This window comes from Crocuta crocuta, unplaced genomic scaffold (assembly GCF_008692635.1).
Source record: "Crocuta crocuta isolate KB4526 unplaced genomic scaffold, BGI_CrCroc_1.0 scaffold343, whole genome shotgun sequence".
Lineage (NCBI taxonomy): Eukaryota > Metazoa > Chordata > Mammalia > Carnivora > Hyaenidae > Crocuta > Crocuta crocuta.
The window spans coordinates 5,022,965-5,049,356 of record NW_027532679.1 but is presented as its reverse complement, the minus strand read 5'-3'; the positions used below and the strand labels follow the sequence as shown (position 1 = coordinate 5,049,356).

Genomic DNA, 26,392 nt, shown 5'->3' with positions numbered 1-26,392 from the left:
ATCACCCCCATGCCCATCACCCACCTTCCCCTCCCCCCACCGCATCTGCCCTGTTTGTTCTCGGCATTCAAGAGTCTCTCATGGTTTGCCTCCCTCCCTCTCACCCACGATTTTTCCCTTTCTTCTGGAATTTTTTTGTTGTTGTTGAGTGACCTAGTCTATAATCTTGTGCTTCTAAGTTCAGTGCCTAATTCCTGAGTGGACAGCTCAGACCTGTGCAGGTGAACCATATCAGCGAACTGAAGTACCTCAAGGTAAAGGAGTGCCTGCTGTGTCACTTACAGAAAAGCACATCCAGGGCTTCAGTAAGACACAAAGCAACCTTGTGCAAGACAGGGATGGGGCGGGGCGGAGGGGGGGTTGTCCTTCGCAAGTTTAAACGAAGCTGCTCTAAGGCAGTTACTCTCGGCCTGCGATGCCAGCTCTGCCAACGGCAGGACCTCATCAGTATCACACAGTCTCAGGAAATTACCTCACTTTTTCTTCCAGTTAACTTCATGAAGAAAAGTTGCAAATAGCATATTCTATTTTGGGGTAGTCAAACTATCCTATGAAACAATGTTGTGTACTTCAGACCAAGTACCAGAGGGCGTCCACCAAAGCCTACATTCTTTGAAATGTAAACACTGTTCTCCCCACTTCACTCCATTCCCTTGCTTCCCATTCCTGGCCTCCCTGAGGACTTGTGTCTTTCATCCGCCTCAAGACTTCACCATCTGTGGATTTCTGACTTGTTACATTTGGGGAATTGGAGGGCACTTGGGTGCTCAGGTGGCATTAGGTGGCTGCCTCGTGGGTGTCCAGGCGGGGTGCCTGATGTAGACAGCCCCCCGACACAGCATCCCACAGAGGGACAAGGGTCCAGTATCTTCAGATCTAGCTCCTCACCTCCGGAACTAAGGACTTCCTGAAGAGGCTTTTGAGTCATTTCCCTTCACATCTGCCATGATGCCTGACGGCTTAGAAGCCCCAGGGCCAGACAGGAATTCCCATCTGTCGGGCTGCATTTTTCAGTGAGCCAGAGCTCTAAGAGCTGGGACTGAAACATGGCTACAAGTGGTTAGCTAGGTGCTTTCTCAGCAGTGGGACAGAAGGCCATACCGTGCTTTAGCTGAAGGAAGGGTGAGCTTCCAAAGTTGTCTCCTGAGTGAAAGCAAAACGAAAGTAAGGAGTCGTATTTCTAGTTCTGGCTGATAGAGCTTAACTCCTATATGACGGAGTTTATTCCTAGTTTGCAGACCTCAGAGGGCTGGAAAATCAGAGGACTGTTATTCTTGTTACAGAATATTCCAAACATTTGTAAAGTAGACTAGTATAACTAAGAAACCCCGTGTATCCACCCCTAGCTTCAACAATTACCAGCTTGTAGCCAGGAGGACTGAAATGTTTAATGCTCTGAAATATGAGGGCCATGCTCACTAGTTTTTATAAACCAACGTTACTACTTTCTCGACTGCCCCGCCCTTTGAAGAGTTTGAAGCAACTGTTCCCATTCTCTAGGGTTATTTTAGCCCCACCTCTTGGGCTGCCTGGTAGCAAGTAGTCCATTGCTTATTTTCAGGAGCACTAATGGCCTCGGTCTAGTGTGGACTCAGGGCAGCTTTTCACAGATAGCAGGAAGCAAGTGGAAATGATCACCTTTTTCTGTACAGCTTTTAACCGTACAGTTTCCTATAGAAACAGATTTCCTAGCCACTTCTGGTACAATGTGCACATACTTCCTCTTTTCAAGGAAATGCAGGTGACAGAAGGACTAAGCTTGTTACTATCGAAGTACAGAGGGGGGCAGGGTGAAAAGGAGCATACACATCTCACTTAAAGTGCTCCAAGATTTTACTAGAGTTTGGGGGTGTGTAGCAAGCACACAGTAAACCCCAATAGAAATATTAGAGGAAGAGTTCAATGCCTTCAGAAATAAGGGGAGGATGAAGGGAAAGGCTGGATCACGGCAACACAAACACACAGAACAAGCAATAGCCAGGCTGGCAGTGACCCCCGGGCTGCACCCCGAAGACTGAGCTCCCATAGCTCTATGCTGCCATGTAGGGCAACAGCAAGCTTAAGGGAAAGCTTGGATAACAGGAAAAGGGACAGAGGCTTAAATCACTATTTTTCCTGTCCTAAGAGGCTTCTCAGATTGGCACTCTGGTCTTAGAGGGTTACTGGACCTTGCCTTTTAAAGATCTTTCTTAGGGATATTAAAGCAGCCATTCGCTTGCACAGCTGTTCCATCCTCCTTGATCTTCCCCTTTGACATTCCAACTTTTGCTAAACAGGTTGTAAAAGACAGGCTTTGCAGGTCTGGTTAGCGCTTCGGATCAGACAACCCTTGCAAATACATCTTCCAATCAGGTTTACATTTAACACCTGCTGCCAGGTCTCTAGCCCACGACAGTCTATTCAGTCAGTAAAATACCTCCCTCTGTCTGGTCTTCCTAAATCAGTCTGGATTCCAGCTTGAGAGCTGTGTGAAATGTAATTCAATTACATTTCCAATAGGCGTGGAGGCCAGCTCCGTGACCTACAGCACCAGAAATAATCACCAGGCCCAACATTTCCAAAAGCAGTTCCCTACTTTAAAGACAAAATGTTGCAAGAAAAAGGACTTTCATCATTTAAGACTGAACAAACATTCATGCCTTTGACTATACCTGAGTTAATTCTGAAGGTCCAATGTGTGAGGTCTTGTCATTTTACTGAAGTTCAAATGTAGGCCCAGTGCCACGATGTTCAGGTCATGAGCTAGTAGGCTCGGCCACTTCCCAGCCTCCACATCTCCGCATGGTGTAATGTTCTCTATTCCTACAAGCACAGTAACCTGTAATAAGATATGGCTCTCTGGGGGGTGAGACAAGGGGCAGAAGGATGCAGGGAAGAGACCCCAGGGGCAGTATTTCTGATGGAAGGGAATCCTATATGGAAAGTCAGAGTTCTTAGAAAAAGAGGCTGCATCTTAAGAATAGAATTTAACTGGGGCACTTAGGTGGCTCAGTTGGTTGAGCATCCAACTTTGGTTCAGGTCATGGGATCTCACATCTGTGGGTTCGAGCCCTGCATTGGGCTCTGCCCTGACAGCTCAGACCTCTGCCCCTCCCCTGCTCGTGCTCTGTCTCACAAAAAATAAAACATTAAACCAAAAAATAAAGGAATAGAATTTATCCATAACTGAGATCCATGGCATGAGAAAAAGGAACTGATCCACAGTGCACACCTCACAGAAAACGCTCCGGATGAGCAGGACTTTGCTGTAGGCACAGTCCCAGTTTCCTGGGTGAGCCTCCTCTAGGAGGCTCCAGTGAACAGAAAAGTCGCTCATATCAAAGCTGGAGGGGTGGTTAAGACACAGTGTGGAAATGGAACACAAGACTCAGTGGAAATGTGATCTGGGAGAAGGTGGGAGGCTGAAACTAGAGAACAAGGTGATTTTTGAAAGTCTTAAGACGAATCCTTACAAATATCTAAGATGCAAAAATAAAAATTTACAGATGAGGAGACGTATGCTTACAAGCCACACTGAATGCTCATCTCAGGACACTTTACATGGCCACATGAGATGGGCTCCACGGCGTGGATTCACTGCTGGGAAACCTGAGCCGAGCCATCTAAATCAGCCAGAACCGCACACCTACCAAATAAAAACACTACCATAGAAAGTTAACTGGGCCGGGTAACTATAGGGTGTTAAGGCCATTCTGGGCAATACACAGCGAAGTCCTGGATCAATCCACTGGTCTTGACTAGGTGAAACCAAGCTATTGTCTTTCATTGCCTCCCACCACATTCTTTGGAATGTGAAAAATAGCACACTAACCTTCTAAGCTAACATTTAAATCACTTGCTGGGTCTTAATTAACATTTTGAGGAAAATGACTAGTTCCTACTTACCTTGAGATACCGGATAATGGTTAGCAAAGGAGACATTTAAAAAACTCAGGTACTAATCAAAGGGTACAGAATCTGGAGACTTCTGGATAGTGTGGGTTATTCACACTGAGAGCACTTCTTGCAGAATGCTAATACCAATTTACTGGGTTTTTCGTAGAGCAGTAGGTGTTGGTGCTATTAAAAAAATAAACATGGCCCTTACCTTCCAGGAGCTCATGGAGGCAGATAGGGAATAGCAGATCATATCATTTACATAAAATATATCTTAATAGTCTTCAAGGAAATTCTTGAAGGAGATCCAAAATTATTTGATCCATCACAATATTGTTGGAATAAGAACATATACGGTATCAAATGCTTCGACTCTATTCCATTCATTCTAATGTCAAACATTTTCAAAAGGTTTGAATCTATTTCTTCTTCCAGATTTGTAAATAGAGAAATAACTGTGGTTGATTAAAAAAAAAAAAACAAAACACTCCTTAGTTTAAGAAATTTCACTTAGGGGTGTGTGGGTGGCTCAGCTGGTTGGTTGAGCCTCTGACTTTGACTCAGGTCATGATCTCATGTTTTGTGGGTTTGAGCCTCGTGCTGGGCTCCGTGATGACAGCTTGGAGCCTAGAGCCTGCTTCGGATTCTGGGTATCCCCCTCTCTGTCCATCCCCTGCTCACACTCTCTCAAAAATAAACATTAAAAAATTCACACCTAGTTAAATTCCCTGTCTTTCCTTTCCAGATTGATTACTTGGCCCACAATGAGATTTCAGTGTGGTGGAGGTAGTGGAGAAAGGAGAGGAAGTGTGGGGGAAGGTCTAAGAACTAAAACCTTTAGGGGCTCCTGGGTAGCTCAGTCAGAGTGTCTGGCTCTTGATTTTGGTTCAGGTCATGATCTCAGGGTTTGTGAGTTCAAGCCCTGCGTTTGGCTCTGCGCTGACAGTGTGGAGCCTGCTTGGGATTTCCTCTCTCTCTCTCTCTCTCTGTCTCCCCCCACCCCCTCCCCCGCTCCTCCTCATGCTTTCTTTGGGGGGGAAAAAAAAAAGCAGCAAAACATCTAGAGCCTGCGGCAATGACATCTTAAGGAAGGTTATATCCAGGAAAACATGTCTATTTCCTCACTCCCTGGCGATTCAGACAGGTGCTCAGGACTCTCAGCCCTGACCTTGGCGGAGTCTCAGCTGTTGAGCCAAAAGTCATAATCTGGCAAAGCAGCTCTCAAAATGTGGTCTGAGGGGTGCCTGACTGGCTCAGTTGGTAGAGCATGTTGACTCTTAATCTTGGGGTTGGAAGTTCGAGCACCATGTTGGGTGCAGAGATTACATTAAAGGGGGAAAAAAAGGTGCCCAGAGGCTTCCCAGGAGTTCTTGAGATCCTTTCAGGTTTCCAAGGAGTCAAAGCTATTTTCATTAATGTTAACCGGTAGGTCATCTGCTTTTCTCACTGTCATGCCATCGTGGGTGTGTGGAGCGGGGTTTTCCAGGCTATATGACAAGATCCTGTGACAACAGGAGGAGCAGATCTGAGACTCTTGCTAGTCTCTATCAAGCTGCACGTGAAAGAGATTTACAAACATGTAAGTGATGTCATTCTTCTTACTGAAATGTTTTTGTTTTGGAAGCGGTTTTTCTAAAAAGTTTTTTTAAAAAAAACATATTAACAAGAAATGTTATTTGTTATTTTTAAAGGAATTAACCGAGTAACAGACTGCTCAGTTTTAATTTCTCATCTGGTAAACATCAATGGATACAATCCACATAACCCAAAACACTCTCTAAACGTTCTGGGGTGTGAAGGGGTCCTGAGGTGACATTCGCTGCTCTGGCACAATCGCTGCACAGGACGCCATGACCCCGAGCGCTGGACCACAGGTGGCCATGTACGGCCAAGGTTCCTATACAATCGCCCTGATTTCTCACACACACGTTTTTGGGAACGTGAGATGCCAGATTTACCATAAAGGCAGCAAAGCAAAAGTAACCATGCACTCTCCCTCTCTCTTTCCCCTTGTTAATTCCATTCCGAAATCTGGAAGACAGGCTTAGCGTATCACAGAGTTAACACTGCACCTCATTCTGTGACCGAGCAGCGCACTCTGAGGGGCTCTGAGGACCAGATCAGAGCTGCAGCACGCCTGGACACGGGGCAGGACCTCTGCACCGCCACTCACAGAATTACATGTGCACTGCAGTTCTGAGATGAAACTTGCAACACACTGCCTCGGACACTCAAACCAGAACTCAAAGCTTTTCACCAACAATCACTGATGACCAGGAATTAAACCCCAAACCTACCTTTGAAACCTCTGGGTTTGTGTAGCCTAAAAGAACCTGGTTTGGACTGGGATTCACCCTTTTCAAATGAAGCTGTTTTAAGTAGAAACTGTTAAGACTGGTGCTTGGGGAAAAACACTGACTTCAAAAATTATCTGCACAAACCTGAAGGGGCCCAAGACACTGTGTGAGGTGGATTCTGCATTCTAGTATGTGGCAGAACGGTCAGTTCTTCATGATCATCTTTAAGGTGGCAACTAATAAGGCTCTGGGCAGATCTGTGGCCTCTGGTAACACTCAGCAATGCTGCTCCCAAAGCCAGAGAAGCCTTTCGCTTTAGCTGTCATTATGGGGACAAAATTCACAAGCCAGCTCAGACCGTCACAGAAAGCGTTTATTACCACAGAGGAAACCAGGGGATGCCGGAGCCCATGCCCGGTGGCCTGGGCAGTGTGAGTAATCAGGGAGAGGGGGCAGCAGGCAGGAACCTCATGAATCACGTCTGGGTAGTCTCCGAACGTGGCTCAGGCCAGGAGACTCTGGCTGGGCTTGTGTGTATAGCTCAGGGAGGTGAGCTTTCACGAGCAGGCTTCTGCCCGGACAAAGCAAAGGTCAGCCAGAATCAAAGGTAACAGCTGCATAGACACCATCTTGAAATGGAAATCAAATTAGGCTTATTACATCAGAAGTGCATTTCACCCGGATTATAAAACAAGAGGCAGAAGGGAGCACTGGGCCCTAGCAGATAGCCTGTCTTTGAGATAAGATGCTTTTAAAAGTTAGATATTGGCAGGGCCTTCCCCCTTGCTAAGAGCGAGCAGCACACAATCTCCAAGCCAGCTTTAAAAGCTACTGTTAACTTTGTTATCTGTTATTATTTGGATTTTGAACAAAATTGATGGAGTAGGAACCGGTAGAGGAATCCTGTTTGATCTGGAAATTTTCGGTGGACAGTCCAAAAGGTCGAAGAACCAAGTTCCCAAGATCTTTTAGTTTACCTGCAATGTAAAAGTGAAAATTCAAATAAATATGGGGAATAAACAGACGCAGGAAGACCTCGACCGATCCTGCCTTCCTAACTGATTACAAAATATAAAGAACATCTCTCTTTAGTTAAAGAAACTCCTACTTTTAAAATTATGAAAACTTCAGCCCCCTCAGCAGTGTGGTCACACTTCAGGGCCACCCACCCCCAAGCCTGTGTGTTGTAGATGATCCTGAGGGAGCCCGCCAGCTCCCTCTGGGAAAGCAAAGCTTCCTGTCCAAACTTTCCAGGACCAACAAAGGACACAGGCCCTTGGATGAGTGATGGCTAAAGTGACTGCTGCTCCCGGGGGGCTGAAAGCATCCTGCCAAGCCCCAGGGCCTGGTGCTGAGGGCGGCAGACCCTCCAAGTCTGTTCCTTGTGAAAAAGGAGCAGCCACCTGCTGCATCTAATCCCACTCGGTAGACTTCTACTGAGCCTGGGTTCAGACTCAAGATCCTCCTGCTTTCCCAGGGAGAGCCTTAGCTTCTGAACAGAACTTGTCACTTCTCGGGAAACGGGGGCTTTTACTCCTTTGAGGGCACTACCCACCTCAAAAGTCCAGTCTCTTCTCCCCAGGATTTGGGCTTTACTCACTAACCATGTTCAAAAGCCAAAATTGAGACACATGGTATAAACCAAGAATTCTTATGTAGATTCTACATACAAGAGTGCCACAGAGTTTGTACATCAACAGCTGGAGAGAGATTTATAGGGATTTATGGGGCAATGGGATGGAATATTTGACACTAGGAGAATTTTGGAAAATCTTGGCTGGAACAGGTGAATAAACAGTTTCAATTCTTTCTAAACTGTTGTAATTCTTCTTGCAGGTCCGCTTCCAATGGAGAGGAGAGTGGGCATAAAGATGAAGAAGCCTCTAACCGTCAGAGCTACGGGTTCCCTCCCACGTCCCTGCTTGTTATCAGCCTTCTCTCTCTGAGGCCTCCCACCTTGAAGCAAAGCCCAAGCAGAGAACTTATAGACTCACGGCCTTCACATGTCAAGGCCTTTTCTAGTAACTCGTTGAAAGAAGTTTTGGTCTAAGACTTAGCCCCCAGAAGCTCCAGACCCAGGCTGACCAGTCTCTGGGCAGGCTTCCCACACCTAAACTTGGAACACATGTGCTCGTGCTGAGTGCACCTGTGTGAGGAGAGGTGCCAGAGCTGTCCCTGCACCTGGGTGCCGCCTAGAGCACAGCCTCTAGTGGATGGATGCACAGGTAGGGGCCACAACAAGCAAAGAAAGGAGGGGGCGTCCTCAGGTAAGTATGAGTCACCCAGGACCTTGGCAGTCTGTCCTGGGTTGAGGAAGGAGGGCAGCGGGGAAACACACATTTAAAGAAGCCGAATAAAAGGTCACTGCTGGCACAATCCTTGGCTCTTCTGATATGAAGAGGGAGTGTAGGGAGACTGAATCTCAAGGTGTTCATGTCACTCCTCCTGAGAGCAGTGGGCCAGCTAGCAGTCTCCTCTGTTTGAGGGCTGCTCTGGACTGGCGACCGATCCCCGGGCACCCCCTGGATGGAGGGCTTGCTGCGAGCCCATCTCACTGCACAGCAACCCGCGAGAGCACAAACTACAGGCGCCTACCATGGGATGAGAAGGGAGCTACACGCTTCGGAGATGCTCTCAATCTAGCGGGAAGGCAGACACAGGACTGAGGTGTGCCTGGTGCCCTGGGGAGGAGCTCTCTGCCTGTGCAGGGGTGAGAGGAACTGAGAGAGACTACACTGCAGCGCTCTGAGGAACTGAGAGGGACAGGACGCTGGCACGCCACTGTGTTCCGTGGATGGCAAGGGGACAGGACTTTAAATTGCAGATGGAGAGGGGCACTTGGGGCCTTCTGCAGGTTCTCACTTTGCCTGCCCTGCTGAAGAAGCCACCCGCCACGGTGAGCCTTGCACTTTTAGCTTAACTGATTCTCTGGATGGCACTCATGAAAACATGCTTCCTCACACACACACAGCTGCCGCCGCCCTCTGTGCCGCCACCTCCTTGTCCCAGGTGCTGACCAATCGAGCCTGGGTAGGGGCAGACCAAGCACTCTGACAGGTGACTGTGGCTCCCTGACGACTCTGCTATAACTTTCTGAGTACTACATGCTGGGTGAGGCTTCCTACCCTGCTTCCCTCTCTCCTCCACAGCCATCTGACGGCTCCCGCCCCTCTGCCCCACTCCCCGCGGCAGGTGTTTTCCTGGCAGGTTTCTTGTACGTCTAATCTGATCCTGCTTCTGTCTCTCTGGGGACACCGCCTACACACAAACTATCATTCTTCTTCCTTCCGTTCGCGGCCTTTCTAACACTCCACAACAGTTTTATTATGTAACTTCCAGAACCAAACCGAACTGAACGTGGGAAGTTCTGCTTGCTAAGTGAGACAATCCCACAAAGTGCCCGAGACACCTGATAAAGACACGATGAAAAAGTCTGCATGTTAGAGAAGACGTGAGGTCCCCAGACTTGAATCTGACCAACAGTCCTAAGTTCACACGTGTGGCATCTCATTGTGTGGCAGGGAAGCAGAGACAGGAGAAGCCCCTATGCCAGAATAAGCTGAGATACGATGGGGAAGACAAGACACACACAGAAGCCAGTTCATAGGGAAGTTGAAGATGAGGGCCCGGAGAGTCAGAGGATTCCTTTCTGGGGGTGGGCTGGGGGGATCTGTCTGAGCTTCTGGTGTAAGAGTGTGCATGTGAATCACCATCAGAGGACAGATAGGACTTCAGCCTTTGAGACAGAGCAGGCAGGGAACTAAAAATGGTTTGGATAAATGTACACGGAGGGGTGGGCAAGGGCGAGCAGTGTGTCCAGGGGGCTCAGAGGCAGGAAGGGCATTTCCTGCCAGGTCCTTATGAGCCAGGCCAGAGTCTATGGTTCCCGTGCCATGGGGAAGGCCACTGAAGATTTGAGAACTGAGCTTTAAGGGTTAATAATGCTGTGGCAAAGGAAGAATGAAAAGGAGCCAGGAGGTGGTTCTGACAGAAAGTTAGTGCAACTTTATGGGAAAGAAGCCGTTTATTCATGGAACAAACATCTGAATGCCTACAATGCTGGGTAAAGCAGCTCTGAGGGGTGCCCGGCTGGCTCGGTTGGTGGAGCGTGCAACTCTTGATCTCGGGGTTGTGAGTTTGAGACTCACGCTGAGTGTAGAGATTACTTAAAAATAAAATCTTAAAAAAAAAGAAGAAAAAAAGAAGCTCTGAAATCAGACTGAGGCCAGTGAGAACGTAAGGGAACAGAGCAAAACATTATGGTAGAACCAACAACTTTTTGGTTTCTGAGAAAATTCATTTTCTGTTCATGGTAACAGCAAGCGAAGCACCTTCAGTACAGATGATGCTCATAAATATGCTCACACTCATGAGTTTCCCTGCTGCTGTTTGGAGCCAGGCTGGAGGCTCTGAGACGAATGCAGCTTCCTGGTCCCTCAGACAGGATCATTTGCCACGTCAGCCGATCTGCCACCCTTTCCACTGGCTGCCAAATTCTACGCCTTCCCTATTTAGGCAGTCCCCAGTTAGGTTTCCTTACTTCCACTTGGAGCATATCTGGCACCATCACTCAGCTGGAACGTGTCAATATGTACCTGTTAGGATCTCATCTATTAGACTAACTGCAGACAAAGAGAGGAGTCCTAAATTGCTTGTGCTCAGACAGGAATGTTTATGACTAGAGATCAATGCTTGTCACCAGATCCAGATCTGATAAGTGTTAGTTTCTAAGCTTCCAAGCAACACTGAGTCCCAACAACCCAACGGATGCATTACGTGTAACTTCTCTTTGGTGATAGTAACTGTGTGGTAGTCCATTTACGCTGAGGAGAGCCAGGTATGCCATTTGTTTTCACTTCTCTAAGATCGCTGGGGTTTGGGCCCAACGGGATACAACTGAATCCTGACTCACTGCATTTCCTCTTATGAGGCAGGAAACTAAGCCATGCAGCTGCCTCTTGCTTTCCTTTGAGCAAAAGGCAAATCAAGCACAGAATATGGAAGATAAAATTCACAGCCAAATCAAATGCCTAAATTAGATTTGGGTGAAAGTGGAGGTTGAGATAAGCCTTCCCAAGAACTGTCAAAGAAGCAGGAGTGATTTTTTTGTCTTTACAATTTACTTATTGATTTATTTTAAGAGAGAGAGAGGATGCAAGTGGGGGAGGGGCAGAAAGAGAGGGGGACAGACGACCTGAACCAGGCTCTGTGCTGACAGCAGACAGCCCGATGTGGGGCTTGAACTCATAAACCAGGAGATCATGACCTGAGCCGAAGTCAGACGCCTACCCCACTGAGCTAGCCAGGCGCTCTGGGAGTGACTGTCTTGAGGGGGAGCTGGGTGAGCAGCAGCCAGGGAATGAAGCAGAGGCAGGGCCGTGAGAGTCTACGAAGTGATAGTCTCTGAGGAAATAATGACAGCAAGGGATTAGTCTAGAGACACTCATGTGGCCAGAGAACACTGCATGCAGAGTCTCTAATGAGCATCAGGCAGGGTGGCGTGAAAAGAAATATGAAAAAATGACCCTGAATTTCCATACCCACATGTATGGCTTCAGCAGTTTTAAGAGACAGTGACAATGTCAAGACTTTCCTGTGACTTGGGTGAAGGAGCTGGGTCTAGGACCAGCAGAGCAGAGAAGCACTGAATGCACAGGAAGGGCCAAAAGAACGTGTCAGATCTTTGCAAAGACAATGAACAAGTTACTTCTAAGCAACCTTATGTAGCTCCTGATCACGGCATCATACAAGATGGTGTTCTTAATTCAGCTCACAAATGCGCACTCATTAGGTCGCTAGCGTCCAGGAGTGAACACCTGAGAAACTTCAGGAATCAGGAAAGCAGAAGTGTGTTCCAAGAGGGTGTGAGGAGGTGGCGGTATGAGTGGAAGAGCTGGGCTAGATGGGGACCAGGTCCAGGCGTGTGCTGCAGCGGCTGGGCAGGAGCAGCCGTAGGTGCCTGGGGAGGGAAGGGTCACTGGGGCAATCCTAGCGGTGTACGTACTGTATTTCTAAAGAGCAGGCTAGAAAAGGAGAAGCAAGGATGTTCACCCTTCATTACTCTAATTAGGATTTTTTCCCTTCATGGAGGCAGTTTCATGACTCTTTTTTCCTAGCAAAAAGGAAGTCAACTTACTGAGAAAAGAAAAAGTAAGTCAGAGATGACCGAACAAACCTAAATAAAAAAGCTCACTTTGTTAAATAATGACCTCACTTCATAACTGCCAGTAACAAGTGGTGTTGAGCAGTTTTTAAAATCTTTCACTGCCAGGTTATCAGCAGAAGCCAGCATCCCAGAGAAACAAGCACTAAAAAATCGTGCGGCCCACTGCAGAGAGCCCACTCAGAACGTCCAGGCATAAGATTATTCTGCAATGAGTGGCCCTGAGGACCCCCAGCAGAGGAAGCACAGCCATGCCACCCATAACAGGGAGGGAAGAAGTCCGGGGCACTCTTGTGGGGCTGTCATTCCACCCTGAGAGTGCTTTCTCCTTTCTAGGCTCTCCCACAGTGGGGAGCACCCAGAAGTGGGATCTTATTCATGATCCTTCTACTGGGTAAGGTGAAGGAGTCTAGCCATTCACAGTTTTTATGTGTAACAACAAACTGACATTATTACCAAGCAACTTAAACTGCTGAAATGTGATGAGAGGAGAAGTCCTTACAGAAGCAACTGAGAATGAATTCAACTTGAATATTTCAAACGAAGGGGACACTGTAAGTAAAACCCAATGCCAAAGAGAGAGAAATTTTGGCTCGTGAGAATTTAGAGAGACTGAGCCAGCCAGGCAAGGAGAAATGGGAGTTTTGATTCCATCAGGAGTTCACAATTGGTAAAAGACCCCGTCTACATCCATTCCTTTATGGTTTCATAGTGCCTCAAAGAAACAGACCTGGAGAACAACAAGGGTCTTCTCCAAGTCCACTGTGGCCACTCCAACATCATCTCTTTCAGCCGGAATTTGGCTCAGCTAAGTACAGATACCAGCTGTTTTCTAAAAACTAGTCTAAAAACTAAAAAAAGTGTCACTGTTAGAACAGAGGAAACATTCTCTTTTCCCTCTTCTTTGAAGAAACGGTACCTCCAAAATATTTTTTCTGCTCAAATATGAGTTTTTGGAATAACTGGAGAATGCTCCAGAAGTCTCCCCAATTCTAAAACAGTTCTCAGCAGGAGTCAGAGGGATTGTCTAGGTTTAATGGCTTGTTCTCAGTCAGCTCTGCTATCAGACTGATCCTTTGGAAAATATGTCCTCATTCTCTGGATACTGACACCTACGTGGCCATAAATGGCCAAGTCCAATTTATTTTAAGATTTTTCCTTTAAGGCCCATTTGATGGCAATATATTAAATTCAATTCACACGGTAGATTTAGAAAATATTCATAAGGAAGAACACAAAGCACATCTTGAGAAGGGAAATATGAGATGTGTTACGAGCAGAATGTGTAGGACAGTGCTCTGTCCAGGAACCTTGACTCCCCTGAGTCAAAGAGGCTGTTCCTGGGAGTGCTTCTCTGGCCCCAACTATATAATGCTTGGGCAAGTAAAAGAACAAAACCATGAACCCATGTGCCCTATGCTTCACTCACACTCCTTTGTTCTCCTCACTATTTACTCCTCATTCCCATCCTCTCATGTCTTCTCAAACACTGAAGGACTCTCAGGCCATTTTCAAAACAAAAATTTCCTTAGTTCTGACATGGTACTGGCTGGTAGAACTGCACTCTTATGAAATGAAAAACTTCAGTCATTTACTCCATGAAGAAACTCTTTTCCTGAAGTTCATGATCTGAAATAGGTCAGTAGGATCCCAGGTTGAATCACATTTGCATTCTTGAAGGCAGAAAAACTTTGTAGGAAAAACTAAATAAAAGTTTAGTTTTTGAAAAGCTGACATCCTCTCTAAACCCTCTAAACCTCCTCGAGTCCAAAACAGCTCAGAACTCACTAGGGCCATGGTTTGGCTCACACAACAGATGAAGGGCCCCAGAGCTATTTCTAACCGTCGTGTTCTCCTCCAGCAAGTACCAAATCCTGCCATCCCTCACCCCGCCTCCCAGCTGCCAGGGTCATGGGAATGTAAGGGGCGCAAACTTACCTAACATCTCTGCCTTTAGCTTTTCGTTACGTTCTTCGATCTGCTTAGGTAATCTCTGAGGGGAAAAGAGGAGAAACAAGGGTTGGTCAAAAATCTTCTGGCTTTATTTTGAATCTGAGAGACAAAAACTTAATGTGAAAGTCAGAACAGGTGATGTACATATATATGACCCTGTTTAATACAGAAAAAAACAAGTATTTGTGGGTGAGCTACACAAAGAAATTTTGTTTGGTTCATTGCTATATCCCCAGTTTCTGGCACGGTGGCCCAAGGAGGACCTCAATAAAAATTTGGTGAATATATAGGTAAGAAAACTTCTGAAAAAATACATTCCAGATGTTTACAGTGGCATATTTAGGTGGCAGGATTATGGGTTATATATTAAGAAACAATTTTTGGGGGGCTCATTTATATTTTTTAACTTGAGGTCCTTTCTTAATATAATCTAATTTGCTAAGAAGGGGCCAGATCAATACTGGATATTCCTAAATGATCACCTAGCTCCGCGTTTTTCAATCCTGGCAATAGGACATCCTGGACTAGGTAATTCTTTGTTGCAGTGGTTGTCTTATGCATTGTAGGATGTTTAGAGCATCCCTGGCCACTATATGCCAAGAGTTCCATCCTGGTCATGACAACCAAAGTGTCTCCAGACACTGCCACATGTCCCTGGAAACCAAATCATCCCAGCTGAAAACCACTGATCTAGATCAGAGTCTCAGATGGCTGCTTTTAGCTCTGTGATTGGCCCGAAGTACTCTGCGATTTTAGTAAAAACCCAGTTATAATAATTCAAAATAAAATGAATTATTTGTGAATATAACAACTAACATAAAAGGCTTCCTTTTACAGAAGGTTTAAGCCTAATCTGACAAGGATAAAGGAAACCAGGAATTTAGCCAAGATTTTAAGAACTCTATATATTCCCTTTCTCCATGCCAAATTAAGTCAATCCTACCACCAGAGATGTTAAAAGTCACATAAAAGACTAAAACTAGTGTCGAATTTGCTTATGTATTTTAATGATCCCAGTCTTTTTCTCATTGCTCCATTTCTAGATAAGTAAAAAAATTAGTTATTACTGAAGGAATTCATCTCAAGTGTGTGAAAAAACAAAGCAGAACAAAACCCAACCCCCCAGGACATGAATGCAGGGAGATCAGTCAACATTTTTCAGGTCTGCTTGAAGAATGATCTTATGAAATAGGTGGGAAATCCCACATGGGGGGGGGGGCATCGGGGGGCTCAAATGCTCTCAGCAGCAAGACAGGAAACGCAACTTAGGAAAGGAATCAGTGTTAGGCAATAGAGAGTGGCAAGGAACTGGAGAGTTCCGGCCGAATGCCAAGACACAGGAGTTCAAGAAGGGTCCAGTATGTCCACACCTCCCAAGTTTTAAGAGGGGTCCGACTTAGATTTATATCTGGTAAAACCTTTCCATTTTAAAATGCTGTCTTCAATTAAAAAACAACAAAGTTTGGCTTAAATAAAATACATCTGTAGCAATCCTCCCCCACCACTTTCCGGAAGGCCTGCAAACTGTGCTGTCTGCTGGTGCTCATGACAGACCTCTCCATCCTAATGGCTCACTGCAAAGTTTGGCAACGAAGCAGCTTGTTTAATAAAGTCAGAGTTTCTCAAATGTATCTGAACATCTCTTATCTGGAGGGTGATAATATAGAAACATCCAACTCTGCAGCAAATCTGTTAGAGGATGTGCTGCTCTGCACATTAGAGACCAAGAGCAATGCTAAAGGCAAAGGCACAGACCCGGAGTTATTTTTAAGGGGAGAAAACCAGTAATATGTAGCTAATTGACAACTGACCTAAAAATATGACACTTATTAGAAGCAAAAGGATCTATATTGCCATGGACAAGAATAAGAGTCATTTTAAGAAAGACAAGGAGGCTAATTTGGAATATATTTAATTAGAAATATGATGGCCATATAATAACAACTAGAAACTTTGTGACTGAAAAAGATGAGCAGAAAACCAGAGGTTTATTATCTATAACATTAAGATTCATTTTGGATTAAACTGTAAAATCAAAGTAGACAAGATCTCCCTAGTCCAACAATGAAACTGAGTTCTTGTTACCCCTACAGATTAAAGGTTTATATAGATAACACTTAAGAGAATGGAGATTAAATGGTACATGGTCACAGAGGGCCTGTGACCACCACTTCAAAGTTAGATCTCCCATATATTTTGTTCCAGGTGCTAATACATTATTCTTGATCACCTTGACTCCTCTGAGGCTATATTTATGCCTGCTGAATAAAGTGAACAAAGTGTGAAAAAATATATATATAATAACATAAATGTATAAAAAAAAATAGAAGGTAGTAGGATTATTTAAGATGCAATGAGTAGCAACACAGGGAGCAGAAGAAAAAACATAAAAAAATTAGGTTTACTGGGATGCCTAGGTGGGCTCAGTCAGTTAAGCGTCTGACTCTTGACTTTGGCTCAGGCCATGATCTCATGGTTTGTGAGTTTGAGCCCTGCCTCAGACTCTGCACTGACAGTAGAGAGCCTGCTTAGGATTCTCTCTCTGACCCTCTCCCACTTGCTATCTCTCCCTCAAAATAAATAAAAATAAACTTAAAGTTTACCATGCAAGCTTCTCTTGCTTGATGTATTGATGGATCCTTTTCTAATATGGATTTATAGTCCTCCAGGGCTTCATCTAATTTATCAGTCTTCTCATACAACTCCGCTCTCCTCAATATTGCCCTGATATAGCTGGGGTTTAACTGAATTGCTGTAAAAAGAGAAGAAATCATTGTTACCATGAAGAAAAAGGGCCTGCACATCCTCAGCTGTATCATGTTTCTTCATTAAACATCCTCCAAGGGTCTAAAAGGAAGAGTCATTTGTCAAAGGCTACACCTGCCACAGGCAAACTTTTTCTGTAAAGGGCAAGACAGTAAATACCTCAGGCTTTGTGGGACAGACCACCTCTGTCACAACTACTCAACTCTGTGACTGTAGCACAAAAGAAACCACAGACAGTGTATCATAGATGGCTGTGATTTCATAAACCTTTGTTTATGGACACTGAAATTTGCATTTCATAATTTTCATATATCACAAAAGATTTCTCTTTTGATTTCCAACCACTTAAGCCCACTCTTAGCTTGTGGGCTGTGCATAAGCAGGCAGCCTAGATTTGGCTTGTTGATTATAGTTTACTAAACCCTGGTCTATACCCAAAATCCTGTTCTCACATAGTTGTCCTTCATCGAGTTCAGAACAGGCCAGAACACAGAGCCCATGTGAACGGTGCAAAAGTGAGCGAGAATCTGAAGGTACCAATGAAAGACTTGAGGGAAGTTTGGTGGCAGATTCTGCTAGGATTCTCTTTTTTCTAGGCCTCAATGACTGAGGTTACACCTTGACTACTGAGGCTACATGTTTAGCTAAACCCTCATTGTTCCTTCACACTTCTGTTTCAACACATTTAGGTCAATGGTGCATAATATCCTTTCCTTTATCCAGCAACAACTACCCTTCGAAAAGTCCTCTGCCCATATTCTGGATCAACTATACACTACATTTCTCCTATTTTGTTTCTTTTCTGTTAGAAAGCAATGTCATAGTTCTAGAACTTTTTTCTCTTCAAGTAATATACTCAACTTTTACTCATTCATACTTTCAGTAACTATTTCTTTAGTACCTAATATATGTACTTCATGTAGTATTATCTCTAGAGTATGGTGGTAAACAAGACAGACAAGATCCTTTTTCTCATGAAGCTTTAAGCTAGTCTAGTAGACAAGTGAAGGAGGAAAATAAGGTAACTTCAGAGAGTGCTCAAAGACTATGAAAAGGGATTATCTGGGGGAAGCCAGCCATTTGAAAGGTGGAGTGGTTACAGAAAAAGGAGATCTGATCATCAGTAAATTGTTCCTAATTTAAACTCTTCTAATCCACGTGTCTCACACAAATTAAGGTTAAACACCTTCCTCCAAACAAAACAGCATATTCAGAATTAGTTCCATCCCAACACAGTAACAGATCGAAAGTACTTTGCTAGATTCAAAGGTAGTAACAGTTTCATTCAGATATCAAGAAATACCAAGCATAAAGAAAAGAAAACCAGTAGAGAAGGTGATTAATTAATGTGAAGAAAAATAAGAGGAATTCATGCTGAGCATGAAGGGGCTAGCTAACATACAAGCCTCTTTCTAACTCTTCAATTCTCTAAGAGAAAATATTATCCAAATATGGAAAACCAAAAAAATTTCCCAAATTAGTTATTACCTAGAAACTCATGAGAATAGTGGGATGTAAGGAAAAGTGATCATGTGTATTCTCCAAACCAAGTGTGTGGACTATTAGGAAATTTTTGGAAACAAACAAACAAAACAACCACAACTACAACAAAAACCAAAAACCAACCCTCCCCCTTCCAAAAAAACAAAACCAAAAACTAAAAAACTAAAAAACCAAAAAACCAAAGCCAACACAAACCAACCAACCAACCAACAATCCAATAGTGATTCTATGGCTGGGAGTGTGTCTATAAGTAGGTGGGATGAAAAGACCATAATGGAACTCAGGTATCAGACAGTAAAGTCTCGGTTCATTGTGTGGAACCTGAAAAGGTAATTAAAACGATGGCAAGTGGGTTTGGAAGAATTACTGCAAGTGAAGGGAGCACCAGTTCCACAACAGAAACTGCCCCTCACTGAAGCTGCCTCCCTCTCCACAAATGCACAGATCCAGATGCCCCAGCAGCAGTTACGATCTTCAATTTCAATCTCTGAGGAAAGTAAGACACCACAGAAGTGAATTCCATTCCATGATTTTCTGTTGCCAAGGTAGCTTTGAGTTTTTCTTCACATATATTAATACAAGATAACCTGACAGAATTGTGTATTCAAAAGCATGTTATACTAAGATGACTCTATATAGTATCTCTAAGAAGGCTGAACTATAAAGCTTCTTCTTTAAAGGTCCCAGAGTAAAGGTATACACATGTTCAAGTACAGCTGACCCTTGAACAACATGGGGGTTAGGGGTCCTGACCCCCAATTCCTGTGCAGCCAAAAATCTCCATATACCTTTTGACTCCCCAAAAACTTAACTACTAATAGCCTATTGTTTACCAGAAGGCTTACCAGTATCATCAACAGTTGATTAACAAACATGTACTATGTATACATGCTATATACTGTATTCTCATAGTAATGGAAAGCTAGACAGAAGAAAATATTGGGAAAATCATAAGAGAAAATACACTTAGAGCACTTCACTGTATTTATTGAAAAAACTGCACATATAAGAAGACTCATGCAGTCCAAACCTGTGTTGTTCAAGGGTCAACTACACACATCTGACTATTTGTTCAGGTGAGGTAATGCTCTCGTATGTTAACATACAACAAGACTAAAAAGTTGTACCTTTGTTGCAGTCACTGATGGCCATCTCTTTCTTATCCTAAAAGAAAATAAAACATTTATATATCACCCTAGTTCTATCTTAATAGTTCAAAGACTCAAAAACATAAACTGATCATTAATAACTGCTTTTAGAGATGTACAATACTTTTCAAATACATCATGTGAAAACATGCATGGAATTTCCAAGCTAAAATTCAAATTAATGGTGACAGTTCTGATGTGAAAGCCTAACAACAAATGATTCATAGTTTCTTCCTAACACCTTAAAGATTATTGAAATTGACCTATTATATTTGCAAGGCACTTCACATTAGAATGCTGATATTGAGAAAAAGTTGTGATCAATAAGCAAGGCAAATAACTGATATATGAGTAACTATTAATAACCCTCCTCTTTGGCTAGCTGTGGTATTCTCACACCCAAAGTGGTATCTTCCAGAAAGTACACAAAAGTATACAGACAGTATACATTATAGACACACTGTGGCTTATCATTAGTCTCGGTTATAAACCTTAATTTATTCATTGATGAAGTAAAAATACAAAACAATTCATGAAATAAGATACCTAACTAATTAAACTTGCTGAATCTCGAAGCATGGCATAGTGGAAAGAACACTAGATGTCAGAAGAACTAGACTGGCATTCCAGCTCTGACACCAACCTACTTAATGTTTCAAGCAATGTCTATTTTCTCCAAACCAGAAGTTTTCTACACTATTACAGAAACTTTAATTAAAAAAAAAGTTCAACACTTCCTATAATGACTACTGTAGAAAACACTAAATAGTTTACACGATATTTTAGAACAATGTCTATCAAATTGAGTTTCAGATTTCAATCAAAAACAGTTTCAGAAGGGGTCAGTGACTAGTGGGTACAGGATTTCCTTTTGGGGGTCACAAAAAAGTTCTGGAACCAGACAGCGGTGATGGTTATATAATATTGTGAACATACTGAATCATACTGAATCGTACACTTTAAAATGGTTAAAATGGTCAGTTTTGTTATTTGCACTTTATCCACAACAAAAAAGGTTCCAGAGTCATCTGGGAGACACTAACTATACCATATCTCTTCTGATGTTCATTGTAACAATTTAAATATTAAAGGCTCTATTAAGTCCTGCAGTAAAGATATCTGTATACTTTTGTGTAAGTCAGTATTTTCCTAATTCACCATATTTCTATAAACCTAAAACACACAATTTCATATATTTTAAAAAATTTTTTAAGAAGTGTTTATTTATTTTTGTGAGACAGAGAGACAGAATGCAAGCAGGGGAAGGACAGAGAGAGAGGGAGACACAGAATCTGAAGCAGGCTCCAGGCTCTGAGCTGTCAGCAGAGCCTGATGCAGGGCTTGAATTCACGAACTGTGAGATCATGACCTGAGGTGAAATCCGGCGCTTAACCAACTGAATCACCCAGGCACCGCTCACAATTTCATATTTTAAAGTTTCTGAAATAGGAGTAAATCTTTACAATTTATGTGTATAGTTGTGGTGGTGGTTTTCTTTGTGTCCCTAAGAAATCTCTAAGTTGCAATGCATCTTAACAACTAACCCCTGCAGATCAAGAAATTATGGCATTTTACTGTGGAAGCCTTTGTTTGAGGCTCATAGTGTACTAACACCTCAGGGGACCCAGGTGTTGGCTGCTGCTAAGAGTGGTAGTCCAAAGGGCCGTGTATTAGGGGCTTCTGGGTGGCTTAGTCAGTTAAGCATGACTTCAGCTCAGGTCACGATCTTGCAGCTTGTGGGTTTGAGCCCTGTGTCGGGCTCTGTACTGACAGCTCAGAGCCTGGAGCCTGTTTCAGATTTTGTGGTTCCCTCTCTCGTTGCCCCTCCCCCACTGGCAATCTGTTTCTCTCTCTCAAAAATAAACTAAAAAAAAATTTTTTAAAAAGTGCCTTGCAATTAAAAAATCAGAACCTATTTGCCATATTTCATAACTTATAGAAGTCATACATATACACACACACACACACACACACAATGTATACAGTTTTAAAAACTTAGGGCTTACACTTGTAGCGCTTTGTGTGCTCGTGTAGCCAGGCCTAGAGCTGAAACTCTGCCCTAACTTCAGTTTGCCTTTACTCCCCAGGCATGAAATGTAAAGCCTGGCGAGAGTTGCTCAGTCAGTGATGCTGAGGCTGTAACTGTGCCTTTCAGAAATTCTTCTTAAAGCAGTTAACCCACCACTTCTTGAAAAACTCAGAATATGCTCCTTATTTCACTTTAGTGCATTAATCTTGGAAGTTTTCGTGTCTCTAATTTTAGAATCTTCTTAAAATATTAAGAGTACAACCTCAAAGAATAAACAACTGTGCTAACAAACCTATCCTTTGTATAGGAGAACAGTCAGAACAACTCTCTTTTGAGTTCTTCTCAAATGTGACAGACAAAAGACCAGCATGACGATACATTTTCCTAATTCCAAGAACCTGGTCGATTATGCTAGTTCAACCTGGGCAATATTAATAACTTGGCACCTGTAGAAGCAAAGAATTCCAAATCTCGGGAGCCAAATGGGTATGATGCCTTTTCTCTGAAATTCAAGATATCCCTGCTCTCATTTCTCAATGACAATTTCCAGTCTGAGAATGTGGCAAGACGTCTCTGAGAAGCAAAAGCAAAAGATTTTTCCAGCTAAGTGTAAAAACTATTAGGTGTGAATTCAGATCAATGGTAGAAATATATTAATGAATATTGTTGTAAGTAAACTTAAAACAATGATTTTATTTCTTTAAACACAAAACATCTGTGTACTTTAGAATTCTTTCTTTTCTCATGCCACATCAATCACTCTAAAAACACTTCATTTTGGAAACTGAATCCACTAATAAAACATACAAGTTTAAACATACCAAAAAACCACCNTGGGAAGAGGCACCAGAGAATTTCAGGCAACAAGAGAAAGTGACATAGATATCTGATTTAAACAAAAAACCCCTTAAGCCAACCTTGACCATGTTTTGTGGTTGCTTAAAGGTATGCTAAATAACCCTTTCCTTGAGCTTTAGATATAAATAGCCAGAGTTTTAAACAAGCGGTATTGGTTTTTTCAAAACTCTCACATCATTTCAATCCACTAAAGTGGACTATGTTGACTAAACAGGAATAGTAGAAAAATCAACAAGAAATCTAACTTATAATATCGGTGTAACACAAAAAAATACAACCGTACCCTTCTCTGTAGTCACTGTGGTACAAGATTCTTAAACCTCTGGACATACAGAATGCATCTAAACTTTCCCTGACACTTACTTAACACATAAGGGCCTCTCTTGTCTTAACTGTTGGACATTTCTGCCATACTTTCTGTCCATACTTTCGACAGAAAATCAGAATCCTAGGAATAAGCATTTTGAAGTCTAGAGTTTTAACCAGTGTTTCCCTGTCCCTTTGAGTCCTTATCTAGAATTCCAGAGGCCTAAAATAACTGGCTGCAGCTATTCTAGGACACAGAGTACTTGATTAACCTGCCCTAGATTGGTGGAGACTTTGTCAGCCTTCTCCCCATGGAAGCAGCCAATCAACCTCTCCAACAAGGAATGTTAAGAGTAATCTGACTCAAGTNCCCTTTCCTTTTTTTTTTTATAATAATGTTTGAGAGAGAGAGAGGGGAAATGAACACCTGTGAGCAGGGGAGAGGCAGAAAGAGAGGGGGAGAAGAGAATCCCAAGCAGGCTCCATGCTAAGGATGGAGCCAGACACAGGGCTCGATCCCATGACCGTAAGATCATGACCTGAGCTGAAATCAAGAGTCAGATGCTCAACTGACTGAGCCACCCAGGTGTTCCCAAATACTTTTCTATCTTCCCTGTGCCCTTTACATCAGGGACATACATGGGCAGGACAATGGAGGCAACTCTAAGCCCCAATGCTAGTTGTTTGTTTTTAAAGATTTTATTTTTAAGCAATCTCTACATTCAAGGTGGGGCTTGAACTCACAACCCTGAGATCAAGAGGTGCAGACACTATGCCTGTTTCAAAACAGAAGCAACCCTATGAAAACACTGCAAGTTCATATGCTTCTTAAAAATAAGTGTTCTGAGGGCACCTAGGTGGCTCAGTTGGTTAAGTGTCTGACTCTTTATCCTAATTCAAGTCATGATCTCATGGTTTTGAGTTCGAGCCCTATGTTGGGTAGGGCTCCACACTGACAGCACAGAGCCTGCTTGGCATTCTTTCATTCTCTCTGCCCCATCCCTGTGCACATATGCTCTTATCTCTCTCTCAAAATAAATAAATAAAAACTTTTAAAAAGAAAAAAAAGGTTAAAAACACATACCTGTTTCATCCTTGCAGCAGCTCTATTTGAAAACAGAACAGACCGGTCTTTCTGGAAGCAGGATGGGCACATCTGAAGGGCTTGACTATAAGAACTCTCAGCTTCTATATAATCTGAAGATAAGGTAAAAGAGGAGAGCTCATTATGATTTTATTCCTGGTGTTACTGTATTCCACAGTGTCTCAGAATGCATAGCTTTCCATTCACAGAACAAAAGTCTCAAGTAGAATATTCTGTATGTTTAACTTTCATTTGGCTCACCCATTTAGGAAGGAATACTGAAAGGTGATTAGAGAACTGGACAGACAAAAAGAGACTAAACTCTGGGATTAATGGCTTAAGATAAAAAAATTCTATGTATCTATTTTCATTAAAGATATTGTGCTTTTATGGAGTCACCTGGCCAAAACTGCTTCTCTGAAATGTTTGGGGACATTTTATGGAGCTAAAAGCAACAATGTAAAAATCAGTGGTTGACAAAAGACTTTAAAGAGAAAATGGTGATAAATTTATTTAAATTGCCTGTTCACTCCTTTGTCAGGTTTGAAATATTTGACACTAAAATACAAAGAGATATGCTTTCAAAGTCAGAAACATTAGTACTCTTAGAAAAAAAAAGTGATGATGACTAAACAGGAATAAGAAAAAAAAATTTAACTTTAAAAATAACTAGAGAAAAATGTTACTACTAATTTTCTAAAGCATATACACTTTATATATGTGACAATGCTACTGTAAGATCAAATAGTTCCCCCAAAATATCCGAACGATCCCAAGTTATTCCTTAGCAAATGTAAAAAATGCAGAAGGACATGGAGAACATCTCTCTACTTAAGACAGCCAAAGAAAACGGCATGTGAAAGACCAAGGGACAAGCAAAATACTTCCCTAGGCCACATTGGACCCACTGGGCCAGTTTTTACAGCATTGTTACAACTGAGGAACAGGGACCCTGTTTTTATTAACAATGAAGGCAGCAGCCTTTTAACCTTACAGGATAGTTTTCTAATGCATCAGCTGAAGAGTCTTCCCTCCTAACTTCTAGATCCACAGTGGATTACAGAAAAGAAAAGGTATTCGTGTGCCAAGAGATGTGTGGTAATTGATCATCATCAGGTGAGAATGATCCAGACCTGGTGAAAAACAAAATTCCAAGGTGCTGGGAAGCAACACTGTGTTGTTAGTACTTTAGGTCTGATAGTTGTTCCCAAATGTTCTCTGGTGTTTCTTCACACTCTAAAACAGAATGAGGAAGCAAATGACTGGACATCAGTGCTGAGACAGGTGCCTTACCTCCTTTCTTTCTTAAATGTTTATTATTTATTTTGAGAAGGAGAGAGAGGGAGGGGGTTGAGAAAATCTGAAGGAAGCTCCGTGCTGTCAGCACAGAGCCCAACGCAGGGCTCGATCTCATGAACTGTGAGATCATGACCAGCAAAAACCAAGAGTCAGACGCTTAACCAACTGCGCTACCCAGACGCCCCACCTTACCTCCTTTCTTAAACTGCGCGTTCCCCTCCTCCTTTAATCTAGTGCTCTCTTCTCTTCTTTTCTGCAAGAGATCAATTACATCATTTCTCACACTGCTGTAAGTGAGTAAAAAGGTTAGCTTTCATTAGGCCTTTAAGGGGCAGTAACTGATTTTGTTTTTGTCAACCTGACTTTTGAGAAGTAGGTCAGTTTTATCTAAATCTCAAACAGACGCAGAGAAACACATGACCATCTGGCTAATCATCAATTGCAGTCTTAATGTTTAAAACACAAAACCTGGGTTCTCTGTGTTTAAATCTTTTGGGTGGAACAGTAATTTAGGTATGATCAAATTTCTTCTAATTCAAAATAAAACTAAACAACATACCCACTGATATGCACATCACTGCAAATTTAAATTCTGAAGCTGCTACTTAATTGAATGCATGATTTTGGACAAGTTCCAGATCCTTCTAAGCCTTAGTTTCTTCCTCTAAAAAACGAGGCTTTATAGTTTTATGGATTAATGTGATAACGTGCATAAAGCACCAAATACAGTGCCTGGAAAGTAAGGGCTCAATAAATATGAGCTATTAATTTTCTGTAAAGTGAGTAATTTAATATACACTGAACTACAAGTGTGGTTTATGTCATGAAGGTGGCCCATGGAATGCTAGCAGAGTGCGTTATAGGGAACAAAGCCCACCTGGAGGATCAGGGCAATATCCTGTTAATAGGCTAACACAAGGAAGTCTGAGGAAACATATCTAAGTCTTTCGTTTCTGAGCTGCTTCTAACAACTCAGAAATTCACACAGATGGCCAAGCACCCATCATACTCAAAGGCAGAGTGAATGTTATGCTGCAAAGATGGCACACGCTGAGTCCCCGTGTGTTTTGCTTTCAGCCCTGAACATCTTAGCAATATGGTTGGCACACG

At 42.9% G+C, this 26,392-nt stretch overlaps 1 protein-coding gene across 1 annotated transcript in view; it reads right to left on the bottom strand.

Annotated features, from left to right (window-relative positions):
• Window positions 1-6,528: 6,528 nt before the first annotated feature.
• The window catches only part of TTC1 (tetratricopeptide repeat domain 1), a 52,052-nt gene continuing 32,188 nt past the window's right edge, over window positions 6,529-26,392 (bottom strand). The window contains exons 3-8 of the mRNA XM_077780762.1: window positions 25,475-25,535; window positions 23,984-24,096; window positions 19,686-19,722; window positions 16,893-17,041; window positions 14,275-14,329; window positions 6,529-7,150 (exon numbers count right to left, since the gene is read on the bottom strand). Of these exons, the coding sequence (XP_077636888.1) occupies window positions 7,017-7,150; window positions 14,275-14,329; window positions 16,893-17,041; window positions 19,686-19,722; window positions 23,984-24,096; window positions 25,475-25,535 (549 nt within the window). The 3' untranslated portion in view covers window positions 6,529-7,016. The remainder of the gene's footprint in view (window positions 7,151-14,274; window positions 14,330-16,892; window positions 17,042-19,685; window positions 19,723-23,983; window positions 24,097-25,474; window positions 25,536-26,392) is intronic.